Source organism: Cynara cardunculus (assembly GCF_001531365.2).
Source record: "Cynara cardunculus var. scolymus isolate 2C chromosome LG 15, CcrdV1, whole genome shotgun sequence".
Taxonomy (NCBI): Eukaryota; Viridiplantae; Streptophyta; class Magnoliopsida; order Asterales; family Asteraceae; genus Cynara; species Cynara cardunculus.
In genome coordinates, this window is record NC_037542.1 from 10389044 (window position 1) to 10402817 (window position 13774).

General features: G+C 34.8%; 1 protein-coding gene across 2 annotated transcripts; it reads right to left on the reverse strand.

Moving 5' to 3' along the window:
• Window positions 1–1768: 1768 nt before the first annotated feature.
• On the reverse strand, window positions 1769–13376 carry LOC112527814 (zinc finger CCCH domain-containing protein 13-like). 2 transcript variants are annotated; one of them, XM_025138625.1, is made up of 12 exons: window positions 13046–13376; window positions 10537–10647; window positions 10216–10246; window positions 8772–8789; window positions 8364–8505; window positions 8201–8257; window positions 7242–7339; window positions 7067–7138; window positions 6637–6902; window positions 5470–5672; window positions 3691–3891; window positions 1769–2324 (listed from the first exon to the last, which is right to left on the reverse strand). In XM_025138625.1, the coding sequence occupies exons 1-12, from the start codon at window positions 13182–13184 to the stop codon at window positions 2238–2240; spliced, it is 1425 nt and encodes a 474-aa protein (XP_024994393.1). In that variant the 5' UTR covers window positions 13185–13376; the 3' UTR covers window positions 1769–2237. The 2 variants fall into 2 exon arrangements, with proteins under 2 accessions (XP_024994393.1, XP_024994394.1); XM_025138626.1 differs by lacking the exon at window positions 8772–8789.
• Window positions 13377–13774: the final 398 nt, after the last annotated feature.

The following is a 13774-nucleotide window of genomic DNA, read 5'->3' on the forward strand; positions in this document are numbered from 1 at the left end:
CTTCTGGAAATGCCACCGCTGAGATAATTCAGTGGGACATTCGATTTTCTGGAATGTGGAGCATTGTGACTTTTGTTTTTGCTCTTGTTTATACGGTGGTGTATGCTTTGAATAGTTTGAATTTTGGAAATTATGTGTTTTGTCATACTAGAAGGGTACTCGTGCAATGCAGCGAAATATATTTCGATTTTGATTTTTTTTATCTCTGTCGATATTATAATACGGTTTTATGTGGTTTTGAAAAAAAAAAACGATAATGTTTTTATTTTTAAATAAAATATAAATATGAAGATGTTATAAAATTTTGAAAAAAATATATTGATATTAGTATGCAACTAATTATTTAATTTTTTTTTTTGTAATTTCTTTGCTTCATTTTCTTATTATAATTTAATTTGGATTTAATAACGAAGTTATTTTGGTTTAATAATATAATTTTTTATAAAGATGATAATTAAGTATTTTTATTAAAACTCAATAATTATCCTAATTATATTTTAGATTTTTTATATTTAAAATGTGATGTTTATTCTCTATTTACTTGTGTTTATTTGCAGTTAGTTACACGAATTCAAATATAGAGCTTTGATACGCTGTATTTACGTACAATTTACTTGTAAATCTTCATGCATAAAAAATGATTTTTAAGAGTTTTTATCAAATTATTTATAATACAATATAGATTATCTGAAGGTTGAAATTGATAAATTCTTGGGTACAAAATTTGTAATAGAAGAAATTTTGGGGTAAAAAAATATAGTTTTCTCCGTTAGGATATTTTTTAAAATAATATATGACAAGGTAAAATCTAGTATAACGATCATATGTTATGAATTACACTTGTGAAGTTTACATAGAAACGAAGGTGAAGTTAGTTTTTTTAAAAGGTACTGAAGTTAAGTCTTATACTCTTATTTCACTTCTGATTTATAAGAGGTGATGTTTGAAGTTTGAAATCTAAATCAATAAGACTTTGTTTTTGCAAACTGATAAAAAGTTCGAATTTATTTAAATTGTCTATTTTACCCATTAAAAATTATAGTGTTGAATTTATTAATAAATTTATACAATTTCACATATTTATTCATCATCATTACGAAATGTTCATCTAAATTATATAATTAACATTCATTTAAACGAAAATATGTCATTAACGGTGTTTAACATATTTACATACTATTAAAATACATTAATTAAGAGAGCTAAGGATTGATTTGGTAAGGATCGATTAAGAGTAATGATCGAATAAAGTTAATCGATTGACAAATGCCGTCGTTGAGGATTTGAAGAACAATAAGAGGCAAATAAGAGGTAAGTTTACCTCTTATCAAATAACGAAGAAAATAAGACATAAGTGTCTCTAAAAAATTGGAAAAACAAACAGTCTAAATAACTTTACCTCTTAACGATTCAGAAATAAGGAACCAATAAGAGTTTTTTAATGAAAAACAAACAAGGCATAATAGTCCTTTATTCTTTAACTTTAAATTTCACAATCTCTGCTGTTTTCGCCAAAAAAAAAAAAAAAAAAAAAAAAAAAATTGTCCAGATTCTCTATTTTGAGGAACATGCTCTTAACAGATAAAACTCCGTCCGTTCCAAAATAAATCTGTATATTTCTGACTTGAGATAATTGTCCAACTTTCAAATGTAAGTCTTTACTTCCCAATTTTACTCTTAAGATGAAAAAAAATTCATTACTTAAAGGTAAAATCGTCATTTAGTTAATTAAAAATATATAAACAACTACAATCTCTAAAACCGTATTGCCTTTTTCATCGAAGGAGAATATAAAACAATCAAACCAACCCAATATATCCCAACCAAATGTGGGGTGCGATTGAGGATATGGGTGCCCGTAAGACGTATGCATATATTTCCTCTATCTCAAGAGACGAAGAGGTTTCCAAGGAAACACACGGCCTGATAAAATACACCCAAGGTCCATGTTCCACGGCACAAAATACACCGATCGCTCAAAACTCAAGTTCTAGAACACCATTTTAATGATTGCATACTAAATGCATTTGTCAATTTTAGATTTGACGAACAAAAACATCGATGTACAAAAACGTGAGTGCCTTGTCGTGCATGGACCTTGTGTCATCACGAGACCCTGTGATCCAAGGCCTAAAAGTTCAAAAAACTTTCGAATTCTTTTACGAAACTTCAACATGAACATAACGAGAGTCGCAAGTTCTTAGAGAAGCTGCAATGAAACAAGGGGGAAGAGGCAGTCAACCAATATCCACATCCACCATTTCATCATCAAGATCATCACCATCATCATCAACCACATCCACATTCTCATCTTTCCCCTTGTACTGCAACCAAAATGCAAGGTCAATGATCAGTCATTTTGCATATCTCACATGTCATATGAATGATATGGCATGCATCATGTTAAATATTAACATATAATACAAATCGTCATCACAAGGTCCCTACAAACCAAAGATCCCAGTATATCTCACACAGTGGTAGGATCTAAGGTTAAGATGTATGCAGACCTTGTTTTTACCCAAAAGGGTTGAGAGTCTATTTCTGTAAAGAACCCCTGCTTGCCTCATAAATACCCTCCAATAATTGGACAAATATAAAAATTATGTGAACTAAAATCAATAACATCAAATAGCAAGGATGATCATTGCAAGTAAATGATTGCCACAGAAATTTGCAAAAATATAGAAAATGTACTTGTCACAAGGCATCTTAATTCATGAGTCATGCAGAGGGAGCATAAATTTTACATGTAGTTCAGAATTTTCAATTGTTAACAACAGACTTTAATAATGGCAAACCAGGGGGATCTTGATAATATATATACACGTGTGTGTGTGTGCGTGTTTTAACATTTCCTAATGATGTGGGCAAATAAGTAGTATTAACTTGTTGGAATGAGAAAATTCACCATTTTAATGGACATTTATGAAATGGAACTTGTTGCAATTTTCACAAGCCTACGTACTTTTTTCCAACGAAAATTGCATCAATTTTTTGTAAGTCTTCCGATTTTCCAGTTCTTGGAAAAATTTCATGTTAAATTTATCGATTTGCTCATTATCGTCATTACAACTTACCAATACTATTGCTTTCGCTCTACCACATTATCATATTTCCTCATTATTGAGTGGTGCTGATGCACATTTGATTAATAGTGGTACTTGCATAAACAAACGTTGCGATTCTGTTTCAAGAGAGGGAGTAAATAATCAGGCTGCAGTAACCCAATAACTTTAGATACATGAACATATTATATCATGCATCCATCCCAACCTTCAGGGTCCCTCTCCTCTTTTTTTGGTAACCATGTGTATCCGGGTTAGTTTGCGTGCACCTCAACTAATCCCTAGCCTTTATTTTCCAGTTGAGGGTCCCTCTCCTCTAGTAATCGGACAATTGTTTATTGTTGCAATTTTCATTGGATAGAGGAAGTATTACTTTATACTCCATTCACTCTCTTATCAGATGTCTTAGTTGACCTTGAATCTCAGACAAACTACTTTTAATATTTAACATTGACCTACACGTATTTAACTTCAAGAAAAAATGAAGTTGGTTGTTGCATTTCTCGAAGAACGAATAGAAAATAGTAAGAATATCAATTAAAATATCTTATGGCACACAATTTTAAACCAAAATTGATGGAAGATATTGTATCAAAATAACCGATAGAGACGCAAGCCTAACCTGTAAGTAAGCATTCTGTACGACTGCAGGAGGTGGTGGAGGTGGCAACAGAAATGGCAAGGCTGCATTGTCAAGTGTAGAACCTCCCTCAACTCTATCAGAGGCGACTTCTTCCGCCTCAAGCTTTTCATTCAATTCAACCACTTCAACAACATCATCCACAATATTTACCGCCGTTCTAGTCGACTCATGATCCTTAATCTGCTCATTTATAGTGCTTTAGTGTAAAAAATACGTCTAACAGCTATTTTCCTTATTTCTAAAACGAATTTGTCATTACAAAACTCGGTCTTCAAATGTAAATCATCTTGGCTACGTTGTCAACATTAACATATCCACACAGGTTTCACCAGAAAGACGATAAGTTTTTCCTGGTGTCATGCAAGGGATGCAGATTTCACCATATATTTGGACTGTTGACTATGAATATTGTTGAGACAGGAGGTTGATTTCTGTGTTTTTTTAAATGGAGATGAAAGATGCACAACAACAAACTTAGATCGAGGCAAAAAATTTACAGTAAAACCTGAGTTTTATGCTTGAGAGGCAAGGTGAGTCAGACTATACAGCTATTTTCATCGATGGCCTAGACTATAATGGATATACGGGCATATTAGGTAACAGTAAAATAAAAAATAAGGCTACAGTTAAATGTGTTTATTTTATATAATATTATTTTTTATGTGATTTGCTTTATATGACATATATTAGTCCAGTCAAAGTCGTTTGTAACTTTTTATTTTCTAAATTACAGATTATCTCTATCCCAGAACTAGAGTTCACTTTTGATCTTTAAATATTTAATGTAAGAACTATGAAAATAATTTGTTTCTTTTAGTTGTTTGATTTCAGACTTACTCTATACACAGAATTACAGAAGCATCCTTCTATCCCTGACTTTTTGGAAGCGCCAGGCCTGGTATCTATGCATCAAGGACCCGTCTACTTGTAGCTTAAAGATGTGGCACATGTGGGAAGTGTTTTCAGTGTAAAAAGGGAATATTTCATGCCTTTTACTATGAATTTCTAAAAACAACCACACCAGCTTAATATCAGATGCATGCAGCAACTAAAAGAAATTGATGTTCTATAATTATGTTATTGTAGTGCTAAACCACATAAATTTGGACTGTAAATTTATCATATGCATTGAAACAGAATATATTGTTTCTTTACCAGCGAGTTCCAAATGAGTAACTAGGTTCTTTCAAAATGCTAACAATTTCTTTTACAGGTTTGACCCTTTCGTCTTCAGGTCTCAAAAACATATTTATCGTATCTAGAAGGCCTTTATGTAGAGCAACCCGTAGCAGTTAAAAATCATTTAAGTTTGTCCTTTAAAATAGAACTAGCATCATCTTTGTAGAAAGATGTGGTTTGGTGCCTCATTGCACTTGTAAATTCTACCCATATTGGAGATTGTATGAAAAGTCAACTACAAGCTCAAAGGTTGTACAACATAATTTAGATACAGGAACCTTTCCTCCTCTCCAAACCCTTATGCTGATGATATAAATATCATGGTCTAGAAACCACAGTGCTAGGATTTTGACATTATTGTTTTGATAAGATGGGGTCATGTAGGTTTTTTGCTGACATCAACAAATAGGTTGATGGAAGTATGGGCATCAGCCACCATGTAAACTTCAATGCTTAATTGGTAATTTTATTTTTCATTCTGTTGAACATTATACACTGAAAAATGCTTTGGAGTTATAATGGAGGAATAGTGTGTAAATTAGATATAATAAAGAAGCTGGTATGATTACAAAAAGGCACCTTATCTCCTGAGGGGGCGCTGGTGAAATTGCTCTTTCTTCGCAAAGGCTTGCCATCGTTAACCGAAGGTCTAGCATTGCTGATTCCATTAGCCTCTGACCTTGCTTCATCAGTGTTTTTTGTTTGATCAAGATATGCATCCCATCTAGGATGCCTCTCAGATTTCATATTTCCCATACCTAGCCGTTCTCTTGTTGAACTTGCTGGTGCACCAAAGAAATATCAATAAAGAATTTTTGGAAGATAACAATGATGCAACAAACCTTACAAAATAGCGCTTTCATACTTCTATAACAGAAATTAGGACCCTTGCTTTAAAGAATCTCTATCATCAAATCCTTAACCATCTAATAGAACTATTAGAGATAGTCAAGTAAAAAAGCATGGTAGCTTGAGTAAGGAGATGACAAGAGATACCGAAAAACAAGCTTGTAAAATATAACGATTGAAACGAGATACCACCCAAGGCAGGACAATTTGATGTATATTTCAGCTGGGAAATGAAACTCGTGCATTCGTGCAACTAGAGAGAACTAGAGGCCTAGGTATCTACATTGTTCTTCCAATATTGAAGGCCCAAATGCAGTCTAAGGCAACTGCATCTGTATTCTGTAGTGAAGTTGTAAAGTTGGCAGTGGTCAACAGCACAAAAACCGAAGTTTGGCATCGACGTGGATGCCTGAAACTTCAGCAGTGTATACAGGAGAACTTTTTAGAATGCTAAAATGACATCTTATCTTGGATTAATATAATTTACTACCATGAAGTTTCCATAATTTTTTCTTCTCACAAGCAAAAAATGTTTAAAAATTCATTAATAAGTGCTCAGAACAGCAACCTCCATGTACAGAAAAAACAGGTAGACTAGGAATGCCACATGTCCAGAGGTAGGGCATATGGTGTGATCTCCAAGCAGGAAAAGGTAGTTCATGTCAGAACCTTTCACCATTTTTAGAAAATAACCAACGTGGAGAGAAATATGGTGTTACTCAAGTACAAGGAAAATGGTTACATTAACAAATAAATAAACAAGACAATTAGACAAAAGCTAGAATCTTTTTGTTCCTTCTTAACGAGTACCCTAGACCTTTTCACCATTTTCTCTTTCTTTTTCAAATGGAAGAGTTAACAAACGTTTGTGCTTCAGCAACGCGATATAAGAGATACCTTGTTTTGATTTTTCATCAGCTTCTACCATATGAAACCTCATCCTTTTCTTGCTTGGAGAAGACTTATATTGATCCTTCTGTGGGCCCATTAAATGATTGCCCAACATCTCATCCTTCCTTGGTGAAACCTTATCGTTTTTGGGGATCATATTGCCCAGAGTATCTTCGTCACTTAATATATTAATGCTGATATCCTCTTCATTCGCAGCAGCTCTGGCATCAGAACCAAGCTGATCCCCAAGCTTTTGAAGACGAGCTTGCGACCTACATATTGTAATATCTGTTATAACAGTTAAGGGGGGAAAGGAAATACGAGAAAATGGAATAACCCCGAAAGAATGTGGAAAACAAAATCTGCATTTCATCAAAAAAATCTGCATCGGAGAAGCCAAAAGCACACAGTTGACAATATAGAAACAGATCGTTGCCTCTTCAGTTCATCTTGTATCCTTATGTGACGATTATTTGCCTTGATGAACTTCCTGATTTTGGAAGAAATTCTGACATATAACAAGTAAAAATTATAAGGAACAGAAAGACCGTGTAACTAAAAATGTTGAAAGTAGAAAGAAGATTAAAGATTTGCTATGATCAATCAGACACCTTTTGTATTCCTCTTTCTCCACGGTCAATTGCATCTCAAGCTCTTCAATTTTAGAATTTAGACTATCTGCTTCTTGGAACCTTTCTTCCAAATAGATCTGTGCATTATTACATTGATTAGAGGATACACAATAAGACTTGAGAAAAAATTGCAATAATAAATAAATAACAATAGTCCACTGGCCCAAAAAAGGTAACATTTTGTCTGCATAACAAAGACAACTTGAAATCATGTGACCTCTGTCTGAATGCATGTCCATTACATAAATAATTTACAAAAGATAAATAAACAATAATTGTCCACATCCCCAAGAAAACTAACATTCGTCTGTATAACAAACATGATTTGAAATGAAGTGACATTTATCTAATTCTAGTGCAAGACAGTCTGAATGCATCTAAGAGAAGGAATGACATTCCAAGTTCCAGCCATCCCTACTACATCAATGTAGGGGCGTGCTCTGGAATGAAATGATTACCTATAATGACTCATGTAATAGTGTTTGAACAAACAAATCACCTCCTGTCATTTACCTTTACAGCATTGTTTTAGTTGATAAGTAACAGACTTATATGTAATTAAATATTCAGTAGTCGTAGTCTGCACAAAAGCTTACTTGATTTAAGTTGGATTATGAACAACTTTAGACGATTAGATGTAATCATAACCATGTTTATGGCAAACGCTTATGAAGTTACAGTGGTCATTGCCATAAACATGCAACAATGAAGCACCAGATGCTCATCAGCTATACAAGAACAAAGAACAACTGCCGAATTCAAACATAGATGAAGTTTCAAGAAATAAACGGATTCGAAAAAGACACTAGCAACCATCTCCAAATGTGAAAGCTCATGATGTCACCTGTTTTTGATCCTCTTGCTCGCCCCTACCCTAAGAGTATTGGAAACCATAACTATAATTGTTAGCCACTGGAAACACAAAAGGCAGAACTCACCTGCAGTTGTTGCTTGTGATCTTCAAGCATATCAATTTCAGATTGCACTTGCATCAACTGCACCATGGGTTTAAAAGGAAACACAAAAAGTAAGCACTCAGAGCACGACCTTTCTAATCGACCAAAACAAATCGTTATTTAGTAATTTAAGAGGAAATTAAACCTGCTCATCATGAACCTCCTTAAATTCTGTGAATGAGGGTTTTCTTTCTCTGGTTTGTCGTTCAGCCCCATCTGATAACCTCAAGTTTCCAGAGAAATCATTTTCACCGTCAAAGTCCTGCCTCTTTCTGTGATCCCAATCACTGGAATACAAGTATGGAATACAGAAATGCATGACAAAGAGATGGCCGAAAATAAACCAAGCAAGATAGTAGTCTTTTCAGATACTCAACTTCAGGAAAAACAAGCAAATCCCTTTCTCAACTCCAAAGTGAAAAAGAATTATGAGATCATCTAAATATAAGAGTGCATGTCGCTGAATCAGAAGCTATTTTACAAGGTTATGGGTGTGTGATATGTGGAAACTGCTATTTGACGGTTTAAAAACTTGTGGCAATGTCAGTGGTACCTGTGTGTATAGAACAGTCTACAACAAAAAGCAATGGAAACAAGGAAGTTTATCTTCATAATTCATACTACATCTGGGATGATAAGTAAAAAATTACAAAATAAAATAACAAAATTTTACTTTTCACAAAATCATACTCATCATTATACCCAACAGAATCATTAACATGACCTCACTGTGGCCTAACACCCTTTCTCTCTCTTTCAGGCAAACAAAAATTTGTACCTAATTTCTAAGTTGATAATTTGCAAAATTTTGTTTCTTTCCCTTTTTCTGATGTAGATTTAAGATTTGTGTATGCTCATCTCTTTCCATATCTTTATCACTCCCATATCCTCCATTGCGTACCCACTGTATTAATGGTCAATACTTTGGAGACGGTCAAATCCACATCTCACCAGACCCTAAAGAACTCCACACATGAAAGCACCTAATTCGGGAGTTTGATGGGTAGGAGCCACATCCCTGCTTCTCAGGGAAGAAGTCTCCATGAAATCTTTTTTTTTTGTAAGGGTGTCCGGGCCAAAGCCCGACTAATCCCCGGCAATTTTGAAGGCTAAACATGGCCCCACTTAAATGTCGCCAACACTCCCCTCCCAGGGCTCGAACTCGGGTTCATGACTATGCCATGCCCAAGCCTTTACCACTAGGCTGGAAGGTCTTTGACGTCTCCATGACATCTTACCGACCACTAAACACCAAACCAAAGGTAAGGCATCTTCATAAACCATCAAATTTCTCATACGTGAATCATCAAATCGCAGTGACATGTATATCAAGGGTGTCATTTGCGTAGTAGTCACTCACTCACTCTTACCAGTTTTACCAAAAAAAAATCATCATTAATCCTTTAAAATGCAACAAAGCAAAAAAGAAGTCATAAAATGATACTCTTAGGGACAAGGGTCTTTTAACATGGACCTCATTCTTTATCGTAGAAGCCATGCAATGTTATAGTTCCTGAATTATTTGTAAGGAAATAAAGATCCAAATGCCTACTAATATCAACTGCATGTTATAAGCCTTGCTTCCAGATAGAACCTCTGAGGTAAAGTCAGATGGTGCAAAAGTCGTGGATCAAACAAAAGAAGCCTTGCTTTATGTGACGAATCCACCTAAATTGTATAAGTTTTCTATTGTAATAGACTAATAGTTGAAACCAGTTCTCCTGGGTCTCAATCGAGAGAGACCTATATGAATCGTCAAATTAATATCTAAAACCAGGATCACTCACAAAACCATAAAGTAACTATCCTCATACAAGACCACCACCAAACCATATTTTCTTAATCTATCAACTAAATGCACAAAATAGAAAAAAGAATAAGGGCAAACCCAAGGGATGGTAAGTTAGTAACTTCAGAAAAGTATGTATGTTTAACTTGCGTATATAATTATTATATATTTATATACTTAAAAAAAGTTAGTGACTTTAGAAACGCACCTCTTTCTCCCCAATCTTGGAGAATTATGTCCTGCAATATAACAGAAAAAAGTTTCACAAATAAAGAAATTGTCCAAACAAGATAAGAAAAGAAGAGATGGGGAAAAGGCGTATAAATTTGATGGATATCCTCAAATGCTTATTGGAATGAGCTTGTAACAACTCTCGAGAAACATGAAAAAACAAGACATAATAAAACATCAAGCACGGATATAATGAATGTCATGCAATGATAGCAGGCTAGCAGAGTTTGCTCTAGTCTACTTTAACCTATCTAAGGTAGAATACAGAAGAAGTTCAATGCAAGGATAAGGTTCTGACCATGAGATGGGAGTTGATCTCTTGCATCTCTATCAAGAGAGTTTCTCCAAGGAGGGGAACGCTGTCTGCCTAGCTTATCTCTTAAATCAGCACCACGATATTCCCGCCTCCCTGCAAAACATGAAAAGAATGTTTCCAGTAGGTTGAACACCAGCATCCTCTTATTTCAAATTTAAGATAACCACAAGGCCCATAATCAACAACAAAGATACACCTTACCGTAATATGGAACAACATCATAAGACAATAATGAAAAGTTATGGTGCCTTCTTTCGAGTTCCAAAGGGGCCACAGTCCATGGAAACTAAAGCTCTCATATAAATGGAAAGAAGTAGATGCATCCATATTTGAGGTATAACATTGAGAAAACTTTTGCATATCGTGGATGCAACGGATAAGAAGATAGTAGATATTTCTCTTCTTGAACAAGTATGAACAATATATAGTCTGATATTCTCCTTGATGTCATAGAATAAATATATTAGTCCATCTCACATGCTATATGTTTGCTTGTTCTGGAAAGATCTTCCATTCAATAGATTCCTTGGCAGTATCATGTTTCATGGAGCCAAAGTGAGAAAGTAGCACAGGCTCCACCAGCACGCAAGCGAGAACTTACAAGAAAAGTGTTTGAATGCATGAAAAACCCATCTGGTGACGTCTAAGTTATGGATGATATTATGTCCATGAAGTCATAGTTCTGACTCTTCAAAAAATATGGCTTGTTTCATAGACGCCTAAGCGCAAACGAAGACGAAGTTCCCGAGAACAATACCACAAGCAGCAATAAGACAAACCAACCAGCAAAATTCCTTCTGATAAAAACATACTAGGCCAGTCAGAGGATGTCTTGATAATTGATAATGAGATATGCAACTGCTGATACAATTATGTGTCTCATCACGAAACTTGATGTCAACCAAAGATAAGTTGGGAGTTCGCTGTCATACATATATTCATCAAAGCATTATGGCCAGCAACCTGTTGACTTAAGCAAAATTCAAGACAGGCTGAAACTGCAACCTAAAGAGCCCAAAGAGTGCTGTAGAAGTCCTAAAGTGTATCAAGGATCAAAAAGCCACTCAGAAAACAACCACAATGCAGGCATTGTCCTACTGGAGTAGGTCAGATATTGAATTACAGTTTCAAATGCAAATAGTTCAGTCATTTAATGCAAAAACCACTCAAAAATATTTGAAAAATATCTATGCATAAACTTCAACAAGTTATTGTAGCAAATACTTGACCAATTGAATTCATCATCTGCATATGATTCTTAAACAATCCTTCCCCATCAGACTTTCATAGTTGGCTCCTGGCCCTTTCATCAATACCAACAAATTAGTTTATATATTACGAGAAGGAGCAAATCATATAGGAAACATAGCAAATCATTCATGAGCCTCTCTGTCTTGTGGGACAGAGGTAAGGTTTGCGTACATCTTATCCCCAGATTCTATCTTCGGGTGGGGTATACTGGGTCTATTTCATTTGGTTTATAACAAACTGTTCATGTGCGCTAATGGCCTTAGCAAAAGTTGGGCACGCTGAGCATGTATCAACTGGAGCCAGGCCAAAAGAATGGTCAGGCAATGATATATTCTTACCAATCATAACTTAACAGCTGTGAGTGAGTTTAATCGAAGCTGGACAGATAAAGAGAAAGAAGAATCTTGCGCTTGGAAAGGGCAAAATTTGCCGGATGTATATACAGCTAGAACTAAAAGAACTACTTGTCCTTTTCTCTAAGTAGGAAGAAGACTGACTACAAGAAGTTGCATTATATTCCATATTTCAATTAGGCCTGTCATATATATGCAATTTAAAAGGACAAAAGTGTTGGCTCTAGAACATATTATCCAATGTCACTATATGTGCTTAAGAAAATAAAAAATAAAAACTGGAAAAGCTTACAATTTGATACTTCTAGTTCCATGAGCATATCTTTAACCCATTTGCCATTACTCCATTAGATGATTGAACTTTTTAAATCCAGTGATTGATGAATCAGAACATGGTAGCAATAGCCTCTATTGTGCCAGTAGCGTTGCACTCAACAAATTTATCCGTTTTTCTAAAAATATTGATGCTACTTATTGAGGACTTAAGGTGTACTACCTAGAATGTAGAGGAAGGGACCGAAGGCGGGGCGTACCAGTACTACTCAATTTTGGTGGTCCAAAAGAAACAAACACCCAATGTAGCAGTCAATGTTGTAACTGTCCCTAATAGCCATTTGCAACATTTTATGTTGTATGTGACTCACAATTATAATTTTTGGATTCTGATGCTTCCTTTCTGAACCATATGCATGGAATTCTCATAATTTCATTTGCAATCAACCAATTCATGTGTGCTAATCCTATATGAAAGACTGAAACATAATTGGTTCTAATGATGCAGCTATTATAAAAAAAAAACTGTCAAATCATTACTATCCAAGTTCTATAATATAAATTAAAACGCAAACAAAGAAAACAAAATTTGAACTACCATAGTGTATGCATACCATGAAAGGAGGACGAAGAAGAAGAATTATAGCGACGGAGCTCAGCATCGCCATGGGCAAAAGAGCAGGTCTGACGATGGCAATGACCCTTCCTATACAGTAAGCATATCCTCGTTTTGAACAGTTTCCGTCCCACCATTATCGATTCGATTCCACAAGTATATATACAGAGAGATATAAAGATTTGCGCTTATCAATCTCGACCCGTTAGAAGCTGTTAATGCCTTAAAGAGCAAAAACGATGAACTGCTGCAAATGGAAACTCGAAACTCCGATACGGTGGCGATCACTCCAGCCCCAAAATCACAACCGAACCGCCCTTGGGCATTAGGGATTGTACGTGATATCAATTTTGCAAGATTACTATTCCAAACGTATAATCATATATGTGACGTGATATTGGATAATTTTAATTGACGATATTACAATCTTGGTCCCTGTGCTTTATACCAAAATACCAAATTATGTCATGGCTTGCATTTTGTTTCAAGTTAGGTCCTTTGTCTTAACTATGTTAGCTCTTAATCGTTAACTCAAGGGCAATTATGTCCTTTTCTTATTTTGTATTGAAAAAATAAAATCATATATTATATTATATTATATATAAACACACCGCCAAGCCCATTATCATTATAATCTCTCTATGTGTTACATCTTCTAAGCAACGGAGAAAGGAAGGAAAGGAAATATGACAGCATTTTATTGGTGCTTCTAAAAGGATATTTTTCT

Coding starts and splice junctions, on each gene's coding strand:
- LOC112527814 (XM_025138625.1), bottom strand. CDS start 13,184: ATGGTGGGACGGAAACTGTTCAAAACGAGGATATGCTTACTGTATAGG. Junction 5,673..6,636: donor TGATGAAAAATCAAAACAAG/GTATCTCTTATA, acceptor TTGGTGCACCAG/CAAGTTCAACAAGAGAACGG. Junction 2,325..3,690: donor TACAGAATGCTTACTTACAG/GTTAGGCTTGCG, acceptor TTTTGGTTGCAG/TACAAGGGGAAAGATGAGAA.